Source organism: Ictalurus furcatus, chromosome 24 (genome assembly GCF_023375685.1).
Source record: "Ictalurus furcatus strain D&B chromosome 24, Billie_1.0, whole genome shotgun sequence".
NCBI lineage: Eukaryota > Metazoa > Chordata > Actinopteri > Siluriformes > Ictaluridae > Ictalurus > Ictalurus furcatus.
Window position 1 is genome coordinate 2620012 of NC_071278.1, and position 23922 is coordinate 2643933.

Genomic DNA, 23922 nt, shown 5'->3' on the forward strand with positions numbered 1-23922 from the left:
CGCGGCGGGAACGCACGCAGTAACACTCGGCCAGAGCGATCTGAAACACACCACACACACACACACACACACACACACACACACACGGCGTAACACTTTAGACAAGCGCACGGTGCTTAGCGTATACAAATGGCTTAAACGATGACATAAATATTCAGGGTGTCCCAAAAGTCTGCCTACAGAAGGGAAATGAACCCAGGATGTTCCTTTACTTTTGTTTAGATTGTATACACACTAGCGGTCAAAAGTATGTGGACACGCGACTGAAACGTCTCTCATGATCTTAAAAACCTTTTGATCTGAAGGTGTGCGATTAGACGTGTGAAATATAATCGTGCCGACGTGTTCGTTTCTTTCATTAGAAAACTAACATTATTTTTTATTTTTTTTTTAAACGGACGAAAAGCAGGTGAGAAGAGTCCGGCGTCGGTGTTTAACGGGGGGGGAAAAAAACGTAACGGGGAAAAAAAAAAGAAAAAAGAAAAGATAACGGCGTTCTCCGAGTTCACTAGGACAATAACAATGTCAGCGTTTCCACAAACATGATGAAATCACATCAACTTCCTTCAACTTCAACAGCTTCCTTATCTCCTCGTGTCCCGCAAGGATCCATTTTAGGTCCGTCAATGTTTTCCCTTTATGTTGTGTGCGTCCCCTTGGTAACATCTTACAGAAATGTAATATTTCTGATCACGGCTATGCCGATGATGACGCTCGGATTCACCTTCCAGTCAGACCAGACACTAACTGCCCGCTTGAGATTCTGCTAAAATGCCTTGAAGACATTAAAAGTTGGATGGCGAGAAATGTTCTGCAGTTAAATGGAGGTCAAGGCTTGTTTTTAGGTTGTCCCCGTGTCTTCTTGTCCTGTCCTGGAAGCTCAGATGGTCCACTTGATGGTTCAAAGGTACAAAATCCGTGCTCGTATTAAGTCATGGCTAGACTTGGTAAAAGAAAAGAATAATAATAATAAATGAGGCAACCGGGTTTTTTTTTTTAACAGGGTCTAGAAAGAGGGACCACATTTCCCCCCATTATTGGCATCGCTTCACTGGCTTCCTGTTAAGTTCCATTGTCTGGTCTTGCACCAAAATACATCAGTGACCTTCTTCACCCTTACTCTACATCCAGAGTGCTCAGATCTTCTCAGATCAGTTGCTTTTGTCTGTCCCTCGTTGTCCATGTCAAACTTTGGAATCGTCTCACTTTTCATGCGCGGTCTGATTCATCTTTGGATATTTTTTAAATTTTCCCTTAAATCATAGTTTTATTCTTTAGCCAATGAAAATGCCCGGATGTTGATGTTATTATATTTTTTTTTATTGTTTTTACCTTTTTCTATTGTGCAGCACTTTGGATCAACTTATGATAATAATAATGAGTCTTTATTGATCACGTAGACATTACAGCACAGTGAAATTCTTTTCTTCGCATACACCAGCATGTCAGGAAGTTGGGGTCAGAGCGCAGGGTCAGCTATGATACAGCGCCCCCTGGAGCAGAGAGAGTTAAGGGCCTTGCTCAAGGGCCCAACAGTGGCAGCTTGGCAGTGCTGGGGCTCGAACCCCCGATCTAACCGCCAAGCCACCACTGCCCCAGTTATGCTGTGTTTAGATGTGCTTTATAAATAAATGTTGATTGATCAACCTCACACTGAAGCAGGAGTCGCACGGTACTTTGGTCTTGTTAGTATTGGCGCCCCTGGTTCCTGGAGTGGTGTAATATTGGAGGAAACCTGCTGGATCTTCAGCAATTCAGTAATACTTTTTGTTCTTGATGTATAAGTTTCAGATCCCTAAGAGACGCCCAGCAGTCTATCATCTTAAACTTGACCCATGTTCATGGGTCGCATGTCCAATAAAACACCAGTTCATGAGTGTAAGTCTATGCAAACCTGTATAAAAACTGTACAAATTTTGATTTCTGAAATCACATCTATCTATCGAAATGCCGTCAGTACGTATCGGAGGCGTGAAGATGAAGCGAATATCTTTTTCGGAAACACTGAAGCGTAATCTTTACGAGCTCTCTCGTCATTAAAACCCGGCGAACGGTGGGAATTTCAGAATCACACCAGAACTATCAGAAAACGGATTTCCGCAAAATCCAATACCTGCTTTTCGGTGGTATTCATTTACACACTCTCCGTTCCTGCAGTGAGTCTCAGGCCGCGGTATCAATCACACTACACGTACAGATCGACGAATCTATTCGCACTGACGTTCATGGAGAAGCGCCACAAATGGCGCGTTCACTGCGGCAGACACGTGTTGTTTTGCCGATGAGAAAGACGCAATCCTCCGTCGTCCGTGTCAGTGAGTCGGATTTGAAGTGTTTTCGAGTTTCAGATCATCTAGCCTTGCTAAATATTTTATAATGAGTAAGGATACAGAGTGCATGTCATTTCTTTCATAATTCACCAAATGGAATGTTGGCTGCGTATAAATAGAGGCGTGTATTTCTATTGTGAACACAACAAACAAAAAGAACAACAGGACACAGCAGGTAAGGACGTTAAGCTGTTGTTATTCTGGGTGTTCCGTGAAGAGATATCATCTCTGGCAGCACAGATCGGAGTGTGTGTGTGTGTGGGTGTGTGTGGGTGTGTGTGCGTGTCTCACTGTTAGGCCCGTAATGATGATTCCTCCAGTGATGAGCATGCTGTCCGGGATGGCCTCCGTCTTCAGATGGGGGTAAGTGATGCTCGAGTCTTCGCAGAAGAATCCCCTCTTGTACGGCTTCACAGTCTTCAGCTCACACGCAAAGAAAGGGATAGAGGCTGGAGAGAGAGAGCGAGAGAGAGAGAGAGAGAGAGAGAGTTTAATTACGTAAAACATTTGCATGAATTTAAATATTCATAAATCTATAATGTTACACTTATGCGACTGTGGAGCTGGCGCCAAAAAAAAAAAAAATGTGCAAACTTGAAAAATCCTGCAAAGAAAAAAAAAAAAGAAAAAGAAAGGTGGGTCTTCAGAGGTCTGCGTCTTTCACGTGTACAAAAACGTGCCTTTTGCCTTCGTGAACATGCAAGTTGTGCCTAAAGAGTGCAGAACACAGGGCGGAGTCGAAGTGAATAGATTGCTTTTATCACCCGCAGCGTGATTTACTGCAGCCCGGACGTCCCTTCAAGAGAAGTCGTGTTCACTGTGGAAATCTATACTACTGAAGGGCAGGTATTAAATTTGCACGAGCTGGTTTTCGCCACAAAATGGCGCAAAATTATCCGCTAGGTTTTAATCGCGAGACGGGGTTCATCGAGAAACGATGCTTTAGTAATATAATCAGGATATTATTCGAAATGACGGCTTGTTTTCCCGGCAGTAAAGTTGTTTACGTGTTCATGTCGAAATACATTCGTATTCTATTTTGAACAGTTTTTCAGCGTCTCACCGCCTTTCTTCACCGTTATCTCTGCGGGTCATTTTCAGAATAACTCTTTCGAGAGGCTGTTTATTATCCAAACTGGACCGCAATATCATTTAGCGCACAAAAAAATTATATATATATATATATATATATATATATATATATATATATATATTGTTTTCTTCTTTGTGGATCTTAGTAAATCAGGGCCTAAAAGTTGAACACACCACATATATACTGTACGTGTGATTATTATTATTATTATTATTATTATTATACGGAAACGCTCCGTATATCCTCACGGCGAAGTTCATTCTGACAGATCTGCTACAGACGCGTTTCATCACCCGTATTATGTGCAATCGGACTGTACTTACGCTCTTCAATCTGTGATTCCTTTGTTTATGCCGAAATGGAGACCTGACATTCCTCACATAACTCACTAAGAGACAGAGAGAGAGAGAGAGAGAGAGAGAGAGAGAGAGAGAAGGACGACAGTGTTGAAGGATTAAGGATGGGAAGGAGACGGTCTTAAAGAAAAGAGCGATTGTGAGTATCCAGGAGGCTGAAACTGAGAATCGATCCCTGATGAGAGGTTTCATCGAAGAGAAAAGAAGAAAACTAGAGGAAAGGGTAAACCCGGTTTGATGAAGTCACTGTGTTATAACCGTACGGCTGAATATCACGGTTTTCATTAAGTGCTCAACGTTTAATACCATATAGATCCTAATAATAATAATAATAATAATAATAAAATGTATGGATTCAGCTATCCGATTAGCACGCTTTAAAAGGATCGCAAGTTGCCTTCAGTAGTTTATGTGTAAGAGTTCATCCTCCCCTATCACATGACATATAACAGCCAGACAGGGTGAAGGCTAATGTGCTTCCTCTCAGACACGTTTGGAAGAAAAAGGCAAACGCAAAAGCACTTCCATTAACTCCATACAAATCTAGAACGCCCAAATAAATAAATAAATAAATAAATAAATAAATAAAAAGAGACATATGGATGTATCCTAAATCTGTCAGGGAGCATCTGTGAAAAACCTTCACAATAAATCAGAAGCTTGAAATGAAGTCTCTTGTTGTCACCAATACATCATTTCAGACCTTCATGATTTCAGAGCAAAGTTCCCGCTCTTTTGTGGTGGAAAGGTGAAAAAATAGGCGGATTAGACACCATTAGGGGTGAAAGGTGGCTCTGATAGCAGATCTGGGATACGGACTGTCGATAATAACGATTTACACCGATCATCCTGTTCAAAAGTTTACACCCCCCATTCCCCTTGGCTCTTGATCTATCGTGTCGTCTTCTCGAGCGTCGGTGAGCGCGTGCACCTTTCGTAATAGTCGTGTACGAGTCCCTCGGTCGTCCTCGCTGTGAAAAGACGGATCTGGACATCATATAGTCTGTTAGAAAGGACTCGAATATGCAGAAGATGCCGGAAAAGTAAAGAATGTGCCGGACCTGGAGGATTTTTCTGAAGAACAGTGGGCAGTTTAACCGCTCAGGACAAACAAGGGACTCGTGAAGAACTCTCACGAAACATAAAGACATCGTGTCGTGAATCATCCGGGTCACGATAATGGAGCGTGTGTAAACTTCTGAACCGGTTCGTTGGTGTAAATTCAGTTATTATTGCGTCTCGTGGACTAGATGTAAACATCTGTAATGTGAAATAGATTATTCAGGGCGGGACTAAATAAAAATAAATAAATAAATGCTCTTATAATTTTATTTGTTTTTTAATGAACATGTTGCAGATTCTGGAAGGCGTATGTGAATTTATGAGCTCAGCTGTGTAATCCCACGCTTCGGTGTTACGCGGAAGACGGTTCTGTTGAAGTCGGGTTCCTCCTCATGATGTCTCGGGAGGTTCTTTCAGCTCGGGCTTGTTCATTAGGGATCTAAATCTACATCTGGATTTCTGCACAGCTGCTTTGTGGAAATGTCTAGGGTTAACCGATAAATAATGCGCTCCCCGTGTCTGCGCGGGTTTCCTTTGGGTTCTCTTAGGGTTTGTGACGGAATGGTCCTTCCAGCTTGTATTCCCGCCTCACTCACGATGCTTCCGGAATCATCTCCAGCTGCACCGAGACCCTGACCGGGAAAAAGGGCTTACTGAAAGTCCGTGAGCGAGAGATTTCTGAATAAACCGTCCCTTAGAGGGAAAATGACACTTTCACACGTGACTTTGTGAGTAGTAAGGATCGCATCTGGGGAAACACGTGAAGCTACACGTGACCACTTGGGAGAAATGAATTGTGTAAAATTAGAGGGAAAAAATCCCGCATGAGAAAAAAAATGAACGAATGTCTGGAAAAAGCACGCGTGTGAAATCCCCGGTGTGAAGAGTATAAAAAAAAAAAAACGCACGCTTATTCACACGTGAAACACGTGTGACTTTCCTGTAAGGGGAAATTCTGAAATTCGCAGCAGGAAGGAAAAAAATACATTCCTGCAACATTAATGATTAAACGAAGCGGCTCACTCGACTGCACCTGTTACCTGAGCCGTTTCCTGTCGGACCCTGATAAGCAGACCGCGGGGAATTCTGGGAAGGCCAGGCTGCTCTCAAGGTCCGAGTCGAACTGAGCAAACACACGCCACAGTAGGTAACGCGCGGAAGCCGTGAGTGCGTACTGTATGTGCAGATATGTCGGGTGTGTAGGAGAGACTCTGACAGAGAGAGAGAGAGAGAGAGAGAGAGCGAGAGAGAGATAGAGAGAGAGAGAGTGTCACGGCGAATTCCAGCTCGCTTTCTCAGAAAACTCTTTCCCTCTTTTTCTCTCCTGACCTCGTTCGGTCCCATGCCCTCTCTCCTCAGAGCTCGACCCACAAAGAGCATGGGATTGATCATTAACCCTCCCCTCATTCCCTCACCGCACCCTTTGGAACTGAGCCACACACACACACACACACACACACACACAATGGCAGGGAAGCTCTAGGAGTACGTGACTGTGAAGCGTGCACAACATAAATAACACAACATTTAACTTTTACTTAAAACACACACACACACACACACACACAGTCTGGATCAATAGAGTAGACTGGACGTGGATTCTGTAAGGAATAAAACACTCGTGTGTCGCGCTGTCACAGGAAACTAATCCCTGACGCGGTGGTTGTAATGAAGTTACTGTCGTGTTCAGTAGCCTGAAGCGGATTCATTTCCCGTAACAGCATGTCCTGAAGTGCTTTATTCCTCTCGTACCACAGCAACGTGTCGACGATGACAATATCTCATTTATTTAAAAAAAAAACAAGTCGTACTTTTTATCTGTTTATAGTTACATAGCTCATATCCATGAAACTATCTATCACTATAACCAGCAGCTGTAAACAGTCGTTCCCACACCGGCCTCTCGTTTTTCTCTCTTACGACGTGAAAACACACACACACACACACACACACACACACACACACAGCTCGTCGCGCTACTGAGAAATCGCGAAGCGTGAATTCTTCTCTCCTGAAGAGTTTCCTGTGACAGAGAATGTACAGCTTCATCATCTGCTTCCTGTCCTTCCTCATGCAAAGAAATGTTGTGGTTCTATCTGCAGCTTTACTGCGGAAGTAAAACCAGCACATGTCTGATTTCCAAAAACAACAACCATATTACGGTGAAATGTTCGTGTAGTCACATTTAATGGGTTGAGTCTGCTCTCAGTTACCAAAAACATAAAAAACACAAAAAGGTTTGATTTCAGAATATTTTGGAATTTGTCTCTGATGATGACTCACGGTTCCACCCTCGTTCATCGGTTCAGTCTATAATATAATCACGGGAGTATACAGTAGTCCATGTTTCCATATTTAGTGGACTAGTTCAACAAAGACTTCATGTTAAACCATAATGAACTTTCTTTTACTCTCACACTATCCGTCGTGACCCAGATGAGGACGGGTTCCCTTCTGAGTCCGGTTCCTCTCAAGGTTTCTTCCTCGTATCATCTCAGGGAGTTTTTCCTCACCACTTTCTCCACCGGCTCGCTCAATAGGGATAAATTCACACGCTTAAAATCTCTATCCTGTGTTTATATATTTCTGTAAAGCTGCTTTGAGACGACATTCGTTGTTAAAAACGCTACACAAATAAAACTGAATTGAATTGAATTGAATTGAATATTTCATCCCACTGTCCCTTTGTGTCCAGGTACAGAAGGGTAATAAATACTGACTCTGACTGGCTCCAGAGAGGAACTTTCTCCTTATTGAGCCTTATGAGCCAGTCATGGACATCTGTTAGCCTTGATCAGAGTGTGGTAGGTAAAGCTCTCCTCCGAGCGCTGAAACCTGACGTGGAATGCTGGTATAAGAAAATAATCAACAGCAGTTTGGTGTGACGAAGCAGTGTTAGTGTTCCCATTCCAAACAGCACTATTTTCACATAACAGCACACCCTACGGTGTCATCATACTCGTCATTTTATCCGTTTATAGTTACAGTTTATCGTATAGCTAAAAAAAACAAGCTTCTCATGTTACCAAGAAACTACAAAGCGTAACCTCCGAATTGGACACGCCAATCAGCCTACAACACATGTCTTTGGACTGGAGGAGGAAACCGGAGTACCCGGAGGAAACCCCCCGAAGCACAGAGAGAACATACACAGGGCGGAGCCGGGAATCAAACCCCCGCCCCTGTAGGTGCGAGCCAAACGTTATTTATATCCACTAAGCCATAGTCATACACGAATACATCAAGGATAGACGCACAACATCCAACCGGAGCCGAAGACCCAGGCCCCGCCCGCGCTATTATACAAATATGAATATTATTTCATTCCACTGTTACTCCTCTACCGTGAGTATCCTGTCAAGAATAAAGTTACTGAAAGTCTCCGAGAGAAAGTCCGACTCGTCCGTTCGATGTGTTTTAATAACAAAGGAAGTATTTATTTATTTTTTAAAACATTAAGGGAGAAATAAAGTTTTATAACAGAGTATAATCGGTACTCGGAATAATGAGCCGCATTCCACCATAAAAAAAAAACCCCAAACAAACAGAAACATATTTTAGGAATGGATATTATATACGTCAATAAAAAGAGAAAGACGCAAAGAAAAGCAGAGATGGAGAGAAAGAAAGAAAGAAAGAAGGAAAGAGAAAGAGAAGTGACAAACATGTCTGCTTTGAGTCAGATCCCTCACTCAGTACCACTGCCAGGAACACCACATGTTCCACAGAGCACTTCTCTCCTGACCTCGTTAAGCTCTGTGTGTGTGTGTGTGTGTGTGTGTGTGTGTGTGTGTGTGTGTGTGTGTCGGAGGGGCTCTGATAGACTATCCGATAACGTCTCTGCACTACCTGCTACGGTTCTGTAGTTCATTAAAATGGAAGACACTGAGCCTGCTGAGGAAAAACGACTGCCCTGGGTCAAGAGAGCCGCCTAATTACGTTATTTAACGAATGCACAGGAATAAATTAAGTTATATAACCAACCGATACGATTTCAGGCTGTCGGCCATTTCTCTGTAAACTATGTACAGCGGGAGGAGAATCAGTTACTCGCAGATCATCGGCTACTCGTGAAGTAGACCAATGACAATTGTTTGTAAAGTGAACGTGAACACCGTAAAGTTTATAAAGTGCACCAATAACTGTGGAGTCAAACAGACTAGCAGCTGTTTGTAAAGCAAAAACAATCAGAAAGTTTGCAAAGTTCATTTTTACAGCGAATTTACAAAACGGCCAGTTGGTTTTCACTCTATGAAGCCGTTGTAAAACTTTGTAAAGTTGTAAAGTGAAATAAACCTGTGGACGTTTATGAAGGGAAATACCTAACTTTATCGTAAGGGGGCGGTAACATTTTGCAAGCTAGTCGTAAAGTAAACCGCTAACTGTTTGGAAAGTAAATCAAACCAATATCAGGTTGTAAAGTAGGCCAACAGCTGTTTGTAAAGCAGAATGTGAACTGTTTGTAAAGTAAATCAAACAAATATCAGGTTGTAAAGTAGGCCAACAGCTGTTTGTAAAGTAAAACCGACCGGCAACTATAACGTGCATAAGAACGTAAAGCAGAGTAATAACTGTCTTCAAAGTGAAACTAAACTGTAAACATAGTAAGAGTTATTGAGTAACGGGAACAAATTCCTGTAAAGTAAAACAGAACTTGTTTATAAAGTCAAATAAACCAATTACTGTTCGTAGAGCAAAATATATCAGCAATTGTTTATAACGTAAAAACCAACCAATAATTGTTTGTAAAGTAAATCAGACTAATATTGGATTGTAAAGTAGGTCAACAGCTGTTTGTCAAATCAGACTATTCTTTTTTTATTCAAATCGACCTACACCTGTAACGTAAATGAGTGTAAAGTAAAATTCAAATTTAAAAAAATGAAACTCAACCCCGAAGTATTTGTAAGCTAGTTAAAACAAACACATAACTGTTCACAACTGTAAAATCAATCAGTATCTGTTTATAAAGTAAAGCAGAGCAATAACTTGTTGTAAAGTAAAACTGAACAGTAAAGTTTATCAATTAAACAGCACAAATAATGTGTCGAGTAAAAGTAATAAAGTTCACTGTGAAGTAAAACAGACCCGGTCCCTTTGGCAGTTTTTACTAGTAACTGTTTGTATAGTAAAATCGACCAATCACAGCTTCTAAACCGGCTGCAAAGTAAAACTGCGTATTCTTTCCTACTGTAGCTTTTAAAACTGAGACCCTGTGCCCCTTTTAAACACTTTATCCATTCATCCAAGCGCAGTATTTCCGTCAGGAAGTGTTTATCGAATTGAACCAGGTGTTCGAAAATGACCACCAAACAACAGCAGTAATCTCTGTGAAACATGAACGCTGATACTTTTGGCAGTTTTCCAGCACACGGTAGTGAGAAGGACCTTCACACCTGGTTATCAGTACAGGTTATTAGCACACCTGTAGTGTAAACTGGAGTGAACGTCACTTTAACCACTTTAACACTGGAGCTGTTCGAGTGACATTATGCCACGTAACCTCACTCGCTTCTTGTCATCTGATGCATGCAGGATACTTTCCGCTAAACTTAGCCTCTGTCTCTATATATAGAGAGAGAGAGAGAGGCTATTAGTCCACATGTCAGACCCAGCTGTTAGAGAAACAGAGTGTCAGTCAGGTCAATGTCAGAACACAGGGAACGCAAGCCGCCTACTGAGAGAAACAAAACAACATGGGCCCCAAAACACAGCCCTGAGGTACACCGCTCGACAATCCTGCAGAGTTCAGCTGCATCCTTAAATACATCTTTCTGAGATAATTCAAGTCGAATGACGAATATTAGATGCAAAACTGTCAGGTCTGTGCTGTAAGTACACTTCACTGGGTTGGGCTTTAACAGTCAGGATAAGCTTTCCTGACACATCTCTGTTAATTAACGTCGCCAGAGGACGTCTTTAGTAATGATGATTGATTCACTCATTGTTGTTAAGGTACAAATTCGCAGTATTAGATACGCCTCATTTTAATTACAAAAAAAAAAAAAAGATTGTTTTGAAACTGTTGTAGGGGGCGTGGCCACACGTGTTGTGCCTTATAAGTGTGCTAGGAAATCATTGCTTCTCTGTTGTTCTGAGATCCAATTTCAAACAGGCTATGTCACCTAAACGAGGATGGTATTAAGATGATCTACGCAAAAAATAAAAAAATAATAATAATAATAAAAGATTTTAAGATGAATAAGAATAAATTCATAAATAAACAAACATTTTACACTTGAAACACAAATGAAATGCAGAGCGGATTTCTGAATTTTCAAGTAATGTTTTTTTTTTTTTTTTCCCCGGAAAGTTTGCATTCTTAATAATGAAATTACATAACGTTTGTCACGAATTCGGAGGAAGGTGGATTTAAGCGCAGGCGTAACCTTTATTAAAATCCTACATTTTCCGACAGGATCGCGGTCGAAAGCGGGCAAAAGTCCAAGGATCCGACAATACAGGAAAAACAGGAATAAACACGAGAAAGCAGAAAGGTCGCAACCAAGAAAGCACTCAGGAAATAACGCTGAGAGTCGTTAACTGTTAAGATGGCTAAGACGTCGCCAAGAACGGCAATGATTGAGTTGTTTAAATACACAAAGTTCACTGAAGATAAACAGGAAACAGGTGTGTTAGTGTTTAGAGACTTACGTGTGTCGTAAAGTCCGGGTTGGATTCGGGTCAGGACGAGGAGTGGGTGGCTCGTGGGCCGGCAGAGGAACATGTTTCGAATTAAACGTATTTCAGCAGTCAGAGAGAGTCACGTTTTAAAATTCAAATGGATTTTTCAGAGTCAATAATTCAGATTCAGATATTCAGAAACCTTTATTCAGGTTTGCTCAGAAAAAGACAAGGCCAATCCAAGTCTGGAATCAGAGACTATGCTTTGACTGGCTGGATATTGGTTCATTGAAATAAGACACGATATGACCAAAAGTATGTGGACACCGGATCATCACACCCATGTGAGGTTCTTCTCCAAACTGTTACCACAGAGTCGGAAGCACACAAACGTATAGAATTGGAACTAAGAGGCCCAAACATGATCCAGCATGGCAGTGCTCCTGTGCACAGAGCGAGCTCCATGAAGACACGGTGTGTGAAGGGTGGAGGAAGATAGAAGATCTCGAGTGTCCTGTACAGAGTCCTGACCTCAACCCTACTGAACACCTTTGGGATGAACTGGAACTGGAGTCTCCTTACATCAACATCAGCCTCACTAACGCCCTCGTACCTGAATGATCACGAATCCCCACAAGCCACGCCCTGAAATCTAGAGGAACACCTTCCCAGAAGACAGAGTGGAGCGCACTCTAACAGAAAAAGGGGAATAACTACTCACAGAACTTAAATCAGATCCAAGTCATGATTTTCATACCATGACTCACAGCGCATTGTAATATCTTTTCATTTTTTAAACACGTTTCTGGCAACGAGCTTCACAATCTGGCTCTGTGCACGTCTTTGTGTACATACTTCTGTATGCTAGCGCTAGCGCTAAAGTAAACTGTTCGACACAGTCAGATAGACCAAGTCGTAGTCACAGCTAATGGCCTCGGCATACTTCAAGTGGAGACGACGTTCTGCTGGCTTCCACGCGCGAAGGTTTCGCTCGCCGCGTCGTACGCATGACAAAAGGACAGCCGGGTGGACCCTGTGGCCGTACCCGCCGCATGATCAAGCCTCTCACCGGTTCAAGAAACACACCAGATTCTCTAGTCTGTCTTGACTTGACTATGAACTGCAACTAGACTCGTATTTGCGTATCTATCTATATATTTAAAGACTCAGACAGCGACTTGGATGTTGGTCTGATGCGTAAATCAATAAATAATTGTTTCCTTGAACTTGAAAGCAGCTGACTTGAAACTCCACTTGGACTTGAGGTTAAGTGCCCTGACTACAGCGCTGCTTCTACTGCAGGCCATTCAGGCAGTAAATAATTCTGAAAATGGTATTGACCTTCACCGAACACACAAGTCTGCCTCACAGTTTCTTGAGGAAATAAACATGCCTTTATAGCGTAGTGACTCACTATGAGGCAAGATGAAGATTTTTGGGGCTTTTTGCACATTCATACAGCTGAGGGTTAAGGGCCTTGCTCAAGAGTCCGACAGAGGAAGCTCGGCAGTGCTGGGATTTGAGCTCACGTCCTTTTGAGCACAAGTCCACCTTCTTAACCTCTGAGCCACTATTTCCACCGTTTGATGGAGAAAAAAGTAAATTGTTCATAATAACTGGACTCTCACCTTCATTTCTCAGTTAAGTGACAAGAGGTTTTGCTGCCTATGTCAGGTTTTAAAATTTTTTTTTGTTAAGACTATTCCCTTCATTCTTCTATTCTGTTGGTTCAAAGGTATTTAGGATGAATATCAGAGCCAGATGTGTAATATTAGAGTTGAAATGCACAAGTACAGCGCTGCCAGGCATTGGCCAGGCTGAGAACTCTGGCATCCTCACTGCACGTACTGTTACTGAAAGCCAATAGGTTGTTATAGAGATCGTGTAAAAAGCGCAGGAATCATGTGACTTTAACACACACACACACACACACACACACACACAAAGAGAGCACTGAATAGATTTTCTGCGATCGGTGCTAGATTACAGAGAACTGGGTCATTCAAATCCGAAGATGTTTTCGATTGCATCACAGTGTGTCAGGACAAGCTGATAAACTCCCGCACGTGAACGAGTGATCCTTTACAAATGAGCGTCACGCACGGTATTAATATAGCCTTGCGTTGAAAGTGTAATCGAGTAGCTGAACTGGCCTCGTTTCAGACTGGAAAGAAAAGAAAAGAAAAGAAAGTAGCAGTCCGGGGGGGGGGGGGAACAAAAAAACAAAACAAAGCAAAAAAAAAACTAACTAAACCGAGTGAAAGTTTAAGGTTGTAAAAATTAATTACAAAAAAAATCAAATAAAAAATGAAGCAGAAATGGTCACTCTGCATGACAGCTGTGGTTATAACCTCTCAGCAACCGCAAGCATCAATTCATCATGGTCTCGTGTTCAGCGTGTGGAAGGAGAGGCCTGAGTCGCAGAGAGACACTGCGGAAAGATTAACGGCTCTTACTGGCGAGCCGGGTTTATCCGAAGCGCACGGATAATGCACCTAAAGCGCGGTGAGAGACAGCTGGGGGTCTCTTAACTCATCATTCATAAGTCGGGCCGAATCGATGATATTGACAGGGCTGCATCCAACAGGCTGTTCCATTAGTGTGTGTGTGTGTGTGTGTGTGTGTGTGTAGTCCCGAAAGACTGGAGAAAAAATGGCAGTGGTTTGTACACAGAGTGCCGTCCTCTCCCACTTCACGACAAGCCTCTAAACCGACCGTGTTCTGTCTCGCAGATCAGACGGAAAACAGAGGAGAGGAGACGAGGGGAGAGAAGACAGAGAAAGAGACCCATGAGAAGAGACAGAGAACAGAAGAGAGCACGAGGAAGGGGAAAGAAGAAAAAAGAGAGGAGAAGAGAGAAACGAGAGAAGAGAGGAAAAGATAACGGAAAATCAGGAAAGAGAAGAAGAGGAGAGAACGGGAGAGAAGACGACACAGGAAGAAAAAGAGACGAAGGGAAGAGAAGAGACGAGAAGACGAGGGAAGAGAAAACGGAAAGGCGTGAAGCGAAGGAAAAGAACAGAGAATAGGAAGGCGAGCTGAGGAAAGACAAAAAGAGGAGAGAAGAGAGTGAGAATGAAGAAGAGTGTGTGGTGTGGAAGCGAGAGAGAGAGAGAGAGAGAGAGAGAGAGAGAGAAAGGAGGACGCATGTGTCTTTAAGAGAACGTTCTGTTTCTAATTCACACTTCAGTACACCATAGCACAGAATGAGGTCACCACGAATCAAGAACAAAACAAGAGGAGGAGAGTGAGACAGTGAGAGTGAGACAGGCAGAGAGAGTGAGACAGAGAGAGAAATACAACTTGCACTGTACACTGGGCCCCAAATCACACACACACACACACACACACACACTTTTAAAAACTATAATAAGTAAAAAAATATATATAAGTTTTAAGAAATAATTGTATAATTTAAATATATATCAGATAACACCAGGATCATCCATCCATCCATCCATTCATGCATCCATCCATCCAATCCATCCATCCGTCCATCCATTCATCCATGCGTCCATCCATTCATGCATCCGTCCATCCATCCATCTATTCATGCATCCATCCAATCCATCCATCCGTCCATCCATTCATGCATCCATCCAATCCATCCATCCATCCATCCATTCATGCATCCATCCAATCCATCCATCCGTCCATCCATTCATGCATCCATCCAATCCATCCATCCGTCCATCCATTCATCCATGCATCCATCCATTCATCCATCCGTCCAACGGATGGATGAATGGAAAACATAACAGCCATATGTCTTGCCATGGACTCTACGTACTACGAATAAGAGTGTGTGTGTGTGTGTGTGTGTGTGTGTGTGTGTGTGTGTGTGTGTGTGTGTGTGTGTGCGTGTGTGTGTGCGTGTGTGTGTGTGTGTGTGTGAGAAGAACGGCAGTGGTGGCTTGACAGTTACGGCTCTGGGCTACTGATCGGAAGGTCGGGGGTTCAAGCCCTAGCACTGCCTAGCTGCCCCTGTTTAACCCTCTCTGCTCCAGGGGGCGCTGTATCATGTCTGACCCTGCACTCTGACCCCAACTTCCTGTCATGCTCTGGTATGCGAAGAAAAGAATTTCACTGTGTTGTGATGTATACGTGATTAACAAAGACTCGTTAAGGACGCGAAAGTTCGTCATTGAAAAGTAGAAAATTCAGCCAAAACATTTAGGGAAATTTAGCGAAACACTTCAGAGAGTGAAATGCCTTCTGACAGCTCTAACAAACAACAAATCAGCGCTGTCCTAACAAACTTTCAACACACACTCACGCTGTAAACTCCGTCTAGCATCACCACAGAAACCACCAGTTCTACTTTCACAGAGCTCCACACACACGCCACACACACGTCAGCCAGCCACACGTACCACAGAGGCAGAGCTGCAGCTCAGGAACCGGCGCAGGACATGACCACAGTTAACACTCAACCAAGTGACCCACCCACACACACACACACGCACACAACCCGTGATTATACAAGACCACACAACTACTGCGCCTTGGCCCAACAAGAGCTGTATTTTGCAAAAGTAAGTGTGTGTGTGTGTGTGTGTGTGTGTGTGATACATTCACATCACGATGCACATTTTTTGGACATTTTTTGTATAGTCAGGTGTGACACCACTGTTCCTCGATATAACAAGTACCTGTTACATTTTTTTCTCCCGATGATATCACTTTATTTCTCTCTTTTACTCAATCGAGACTCGTCCTAAATCTGAACGTTATCGTTGCTATAGTAACAGCTTACACAGGGCAGACGCTCCACGTAATCTAACCCTAACAACGAACAGATTACAAACATGTCGCTTTCATTGTGAACGAGAGCTGGCGACTTCCAACGCTGTGGGCGTGTCCGGCGACTGAAGTGAAGTTGAGAAAAGTTCGACTTTGGGCAAATTTGGAGCGATTCGCTCGGTGCAGCGACTACCAACGGGACTGAAGACAGCAGAGCGCACGCGGGCCGTGATCCGCCATGCTGCCTGCGAGCCCGAATTGTTTCGCGGACCCAGACGCTCGCGCTTTCGCCAGAGATACAGTGGGCAGCCGCAATGGCAAAGAGCACACGCTGCTTCTCCTTCAACTCGTAGGATATGATGCACAAACGTTCTCCCTCCAGAAACTCTCAGCCAATCAAAAGAGGAATGCTAGTTGCGCCACCCACTGGCAACCAGCAGTAGTATCAACGCCTACTGGCGACTTCACAGTACAGCGACCGGTGACAATAAAAAAAAACCCTATCCCAGGGAGCATGGGGTACAAGGCAGGTACACCCTGGATGGGGTGCCGATCACATCACAGGGCACACTCATACACTACGGACATGCCGATCAGCCTACCATGCATGTCTTTGGACATGGGGGAGGAAACCGGAGAACCCGGAGGAAACCCCTGCAGCACGGGGAGAGCATGCAAACTCCACACACACAGGGAATCAAATGGCGGGAATTGAACCCCCAACCCGGGCGGTGTGAGGCAAACGTGCTAACCGCTAAGCCAACGTGCGCACACGCCAGGTGATAATAAATAAAAATTGAAATTGCTGTGGTATAAGTGACATGAAACACTTTTGGACTATTATAGGAAAATAATCAGCTTCGAGGTGGTAACAATGACACCACTTCGAGGTGGCTTCATTTACACCAACCCATCGCTGATTACTTTCATTTAACAGCACGACATGGAGGGTTTTATTCTTGACTTATCAGCACCACGAGGCTCAAATCCTGCTACAATCACAAACCAGCCTTGAACAAAGCAGAAGTGAACATTTCTACAACTCTCCCCCTTGTTTGGTGTCTCATTGCTACCAGTACACAAACCCATGGCTTGCTCGTGTACAGTACGTGGACTTTCCGAGAGTGGCTCGGTGCTCATCGCATCGATCAGACATGGATCATTGTGGAAAATTCTGAAACGCTGTGATGAATTCATTGCAGGTGCATGGATAACGCCACGCGTCTCGGCCCGGATCTGCTGTCGTTTTGAGGTTTCCGTGTGCCTCTGCGTTTAGTTTAGTACGTTTAGTGAACTGCTTGTCTCGTAGCTGTCACGTTTGCTTTTCCGTATTCGTGTTCTTGGTTTCGCAGGCGTGGTGGTGCACCGCTCATGCTGCTGATTGATATATACAGAAGAACTGTTATTATGTAAAGAATGGAGATTCCGACATGTTACTCAGCCTTTTAGTTAGAGTAGTTCATACTACGAACATTCAGAGGGTCTACTTTAGAAGTACGAGTAGGCCAGGTTTGTATTTCAAGTTATATACTCTATCGTATCATACTGAACGTAAAGCCACAAAGTACAAAGCCGTAATCACTGGGTTAAGGGGCTGGAAGTTTAACCGTTCTAACAATTATAATTAACAAGCTCGTGAAATCAGATGTAGCTAATTTATGGAACTTGGGACAATGAATAAACGTGTCGTGCTTATTGCACCGTGTTGCCAGATTAGAGACTTAATGTGGTATGCCATGACTGAACGCCGTCAGAGACAATGCCTGCTGAATCTCAGCCAATCAAATAAAAGAGAGGAGGCGGGACTTACAGCACCACGATCTCCCCTCCAAAAACGACGCCCCACGGAGACCATAACGCTATAATTATCTGTTTATTCGTTACAGCCAACTACCCACTACAACGTTGGTAGTGATCGTGATTTGGAAACTTCGCTGTACGCTGACACTTGCTTACAGTGTGCGTGTTACCGTGGTTACCCTGATTTATCAGCTATTGGTCACCGTCTCTCTGTCTGCCCGGCATGTTTCGACCAGACAACGGGCGCCTTTGTAGAAAAGTCCGGAAGCTAGAAGAGATTGAATATTAGCTGGCGGTGATTGGGATCTGAGTGCCACCCCTCGCAGCGCTGTGTGAGAGGGGGTGATGGGAGATCTCTTGTCACTGGGTGTTCTGTTTAGTCTGCCCCGATCCGCTCAGGACAGACAAATCACACCAAGAACAAAGACACGACAGAGAGACAGAAAGAGAGAGAGGGGGAGAGGATAAGGGCAAGAATCAAAGATAAAGACCATCCTTCACATCACTAGTAACCCTATCTCTCATCATCTGAGGCTTCACACACACACACACACACACACAGAGATTTAATGTTTGGCAGGAGACGCATAAGAGACAGACAGTGCTTAGGAACATTCCCGCTAAGTTAGTAAGCTAGGCATTAAGTGGGCGCCTTCTCTGAGGCGCAGTGAAGTGGGTGTGGCCTCTGTGTTTCAGACCCAGTCCAAGGAGGTGTGGCCTCTGTGTCTCTGTCCCAGATTGGGAGGTGTGGCCTCTCACTCCTTATCTGTACCTTTTCATGTGAATCACACGGGGACACCCTGAAACAGCTCTAATACCCCAATACCGGTGGGTTTTATATGAATGTATTCTGCGTTCTTCGAGTCTTTGATCATGTATCAACACGTACACATCATCTCATCTCACACACCTGGCGCCAGTTCCTGGAAAAGGTCAGCATCTCTGCCAGGTACTTTACTTTCGGTTTTCCAGTTAGGAAAGAAAAGCTTCACACATTGGAAGAATTGTGCGGCTATGGGAGAAAGAAAAGGAGTCAAATAATGAGGCAAACAAAAGGTGCAGCTGAAGCGGGGGATAAGCTCCAGCATACCAGAGTGACTCGAGTCGAGTCCAGACTTGTATTCCAAAGTTGTTAAGGCACACAAACATCTGCCAGTAAGGTTTATTTTTTACAGCTCCAGACTTGATGAATGTGTGTGTGCGGTAGGACCTGCATATTTAAATGTTGTTAAGGAGATAAAATGTCTGTCTGGTATAATTTGTCAATTACCGTGGTCTATTTTCGCAGAAAGACACAATTTGATTGGCATGATAGACCTTGTATGGAAGGGGGGGGGTGGCTTGGTGGTTAACACGTTTGCCAGGGTTGGGGGTTCGATTCCCATCTCCGCCCTGCAACCTTGCGTGTTCTCCCTGTGCTTCGGAGATTTCCCCCAGGGTACTCCGGTTTCCTCCCCCAGTCCAAAGACATGCCTTATAGGCTTACCGACATCTCTAGATTTTCCGCAGTGCATGAATGGGTGTCTGAGTGCGTGTGTGGGTGTGTGTGTGCCCGGCGTAAATCCCTGTTTTCGCTATAAGGAAACGTTTACCATGCAAAATTCCTGTTCGACGTGCTGTTCGCACTCTAAACCATATGTATGTAGCTAGAAATCTGTAGAGTTAGTGATTTGCACCGTACAGTTGTTCAAAATAGTGTCGTGTTCGTGACCGTGCTTGTTTCCCGAAAGCACGGGGACATCTTTGATTGAACAAACCGATAATCTTCTGGAACCTTAATATCGTCTGAGTGATATCAATACAGCGATGTATCGGTCAAGTCTTGAGCGACGTGTGCAGAAGGATTCACCTGAGGGGCTCTGACGGAGGCGGATCTTCATGCGTAGGGGGAGAAAGGACAAATAAAAACCGGGGCGGGAAGAAGAGGGGCCGTGTGGATCGAAGGCGGGAAGAGAAGCAGGAGCCAGGCCGACTTAATACGGCGGAGTTCTCTGAGAGCTAAAGAACGTCGGCGTTGTAAACACACACGAACCGGGGCAGATGCATATTTGCAGAACTAGTCAGGTGTAGGTGGAGTGAGATAATTGCAGGTCTCGGGCACTTTCCTGGTGACTGGAATCCTCTCACTTGTCGTAGGGAGGAGACACGGCGGCTTCCTCTGCCCTCAGGTCCTCAAATCGTGTCCCCCGTCCTCCTCGCAGGATCGCTCCACGCATTCTCACACACACTCAACACAAGCCTCAGGTCGTGTCCTTGTTCAGACCTGTCTCACCGCTTGAAACGGGTTCAGGATCAGGACTAATCACCGAGTGTGTTTACCTGCACGTTAATAATCCGATTGTTATCTGATTACAGCAGATCGTCCCGACAGGTATGTAAACACCACACTACAGTACTTACTACAATAGAATTAACGGATTTGAGGAAATCCGATCTGAGTACCCGGATCCGATCCCAAAAGAAGCGTGCCGGTCACGTCAGTGTACAGGGTTCATCTGCAGTTTTAAACGTGCTGTGAAGTTGTGCAAAGGGTCGACCACCGAGCCGCGAACCACCTGTTAGTACTAAAGAGGAAATGCAAGTTTGGTAGAGAAGACTTTCATAAATGTAAGTTTCATTTACATGAATGAAGTTCTGTAGCGTGTAATTCCGGTAACAGCCACCGAAAGCGCCCCTTCAACTTGGGGTAGTCTTCTCAACTACCGGTCCCTTCCCTGTCTACACAGTGACGTCAAATCAAGATGGCCGCTCACACCGCGAACAGCGTAAAGTACCCCTTCTCTGCTTTTAAATGAGTTTAAAGCCGTATTTGCAGACACGCCACGTGGTTCAATCTATAACACTGGCCGTGCTCATCGCTGCTTCGAGAAGGTTGAGGTAGCTTGTTGTTAATGCTACTCGCTATCGTCTACTCGTGCTGCAATGTCAGTCCGGCGTGTTGCGCGAACGTTTAAAGGTTACTACACCAGAGCAGAACTAACAGCCACTCAAGCCTGAGAGTATAAAAGTGCACTCAAGTGAGCTTTTTTTATGAGCGTTACGTGTTCTCACAGAACAAACAATAGACAGACTTTACGTGGAGGCGTCCACGAGCAACGTACCGAGGCTGGAAAAGACGATGTTATAACTAGCACGTGACTATTTACCACGTAAATTAGACTTTTTAAATCGGATCTTTGTTTTAAGAGGAATCCGCATCGACACGTGCATCAAACGACATGGGAATTATGTGAAAAATTTCAAGCTGATACTCTTTTGCGCCACCTATTTTCAATAAACAATGCGCGACTCAAATAATTACGCAACTGATTTACACCTGGTTTTGAACCGCAAAAAAACAACAACGGGTGAGGATAATTTCCCAAATTTCAGAACATCGAGGGGTGTATATATATATATAATATAATCAACCACACTTCCCATTTCCCCTCCCTTTATTCAGCGACTTCTCACTTTTTGCACGATCCTCCCTCATGAATATTCATGAAGGGAAGAAGCGCACTTCATGTATGGTGCTTAAATTACGTGTTTAGGCTTGTACACCTAAATTATACCTAAAAACAGGTACAAGCAGCTTTATACAACTGGCCTTGGGAAAAATACTGTGTGTGTGTGTGTGTGTGTGTGTTACTGTTGTGAACCCATTCAAAGGGCAAGTAAGAGCAAATGTTGAAGTCATGTACAGAGATAATGATATGCTAGCAGTCTTTTTCTGTAGCTTGTCACAGTTGAGCTGATGTCTCATTTGAAAGACACGATCGCAAGAGTTTAACCTCGACTGCTTTTTGATTCTTCGGACTACTGATTATAGGAGAGGGGGAAGTACGGCAAACATGCTAACGTTCATAAAACGTCAAGAAGGTGAGACTGTGTACGTAGGGATAGACAGAGTGGGAGGCGACGGTGCGAAGCCTCGCTGTACCGCCTCTCTCAGACATGTTTATAATAGAGAGGTGTGGGTTTTTACCTCAAATTATTACCCGTGAAGTAGGCATGAGTCAATATTTGTTCGGCTGAGACGATAAGCAGACATGATAACCATTTGTGAAGAGAAAAATTCCTTCTAAGCAAAAAAAAAAAAAACACATAATTTTGTATTTTTATTTAACGTGTTTATTGTACGGGGGACGGCGGCTTAGTGTTTAGCACATTTGCCTCGCACCTCCATGGTTTGGGGTTCGATTCCTGCCTCTTCCCTTTGAGCACGGAGCCTTGGGGTTTACTCCGGTTTCTCCGAAAACACGTGTTGTAGGCTAACTGGCGTTTCCAAATTGTCCGTAGCGTGTTATTGTGTGTGTTTGTGTCCTGCAATGGATTGGCGCCTCGTCCAGGGCGTCCCCCGCCTCGTTCCCCGAGTCCATTGGGATAGGCACCAAGCTCCCCGTGACCCTGTGTATTATAAGCGGTACAGAAAATGGATGGATATTATTTGTTTTCTGCCATCCACTTTATTAGGAACACCTGTACACGTGCACGTTCATGCAGTTATCTAATCAGCCAAACATGTGGCGCAACAGAGCAGCGCAAAAAAGAATCGATCATGCAGATACAGGCCAAGAGCTTCAGGTAATGTTCACGTGAAACATCAGAATGAAGAAGTAGTCTGATCATGGTTGTTGGTACCAGAAGGGCTGGTTTGAGTGTTTCAGAAACTGCTGATCTCCTAGGACTTTCCCACACAAGTCTCTAGAGTTTACACAGATTGGTGCGAGAGAAAAAATAAGATCTGTGGGTGGAAACACCTTGTTGATAAGAGAGGCTCAGAGGAAAATGGTCCGAGCCAGCAGGAAGGATATCGTAACTCATATAATCAGTCTTTACAACCGTGGTGAACAGAAAAGCATCTCAGCATCAAAAGAACAAAACATCCAACCTTGAGGTGGATGAGCAACAAGAGAAGACCACATCAGGTTCTACTCCTGTCAGCCAAGAACAAGAACTTTTTACTTAAATACAATACATCATACTTTTTATCCGTTTCTAGGTACTTTTAACATTTGCAGAACATCCACGAAACAAGTTCGTTCCTGCTAGGACCTCGTCATGCTACTCAGAAACCGTGACCTGTACAGTAATCTCTTCAGTCCTGAAGACGTGTTAGAAAACTCCTGGAAATTGGAAACCCCTTCCTTAATGGATGAATAAACGTCTCAGAAAGCATAGCATCCACCATTGTTATTAGAGCGAGCGCATACATCCATCCATCTTCAACCGCTTACTCCTTTTCAGGGTCACGGGGAACCTGGAGCCTATCCCAGGAAGCATGGGGCACAAGGCGGGGTACACCCTGGACAGGGCACAATCACACACCCATTCATACACTACAGACACTTTAGACACGCCAATCAGCCTACCATGCATGTCTTTGGACTGGGGGAGGAAACCGGAGTACCCGGAGGAAACCCCTGCCACACGGGGAGAACATGCAAACTCCGCACACACGTGGCCCCGGCGGGAATCGAACCGCGGACCCTGGAGGTGTGAGGCGAACGTGCTAACCACAAAGCCACCGTGCTCCCCGAGCGCATACAGCGCTGTGGAGAAAAAAAAAAGTGAAAGTTAATTACATAAGAGTCAAAGCCAAAGGTCGTGTCGATCGCACCGGTCGAGTTGAGAGCGAGTGTGTAGGCAGGCTCTGACACGCTCAGACCTGCTCGCGACTCGTCGTCTCGCTCCTCACATCAATGAAAACATAAACTCTGGCACAGAGACACACCTTGAAAACACTCGAACACTTCAGGTCAACTCCAGCGTGCCGTGTGTTGGGATGTGCGTCTGGAATAAAAATTCCACGACAGAAAGGGGGATAGAATGCGAGAAGGGAAACGGACGAGACGTTTCCTTCAGTCCGGAATATTCCTGTTTCTGATCTCTGGCTCAGATGGACGATTAATCATTCTCCATATCAGGTTCC

The 23922-nt window shown here is 44.2% G+C and overlaps 1 protein-coding gene across 2 annotated transcripts in view; it reads right to left on the reverse strand.

Moving 5' to 3' along the window:
• The window catches only part of ppap2d (phosphatidic acid phosphatase type 2D), a 36346-nt gene that overhangs the window by 5731 nt on the left and 6693 nt on the right, over positions 1-23922 (reverse strand). For both annotated transcript variants that reach the window (XM_053612597.1, XM_053612598.1), the window contains exons 2-3: positions 2622-2779; positions 1-40 (exon numbers count right to left, since the gene is read on the reverse strand). The exon at positions 1-40 is cut by the window's left edge and continues 244 nt beyond it. In XM_053612597.1, coding sequence (XP_053468572.1) covers positions 1-40; positions 2622-2779 — 198 coding nt within the window. The remainder of the gene's footprint in view (positions 41-2621; positions 2780-23922) is intronic.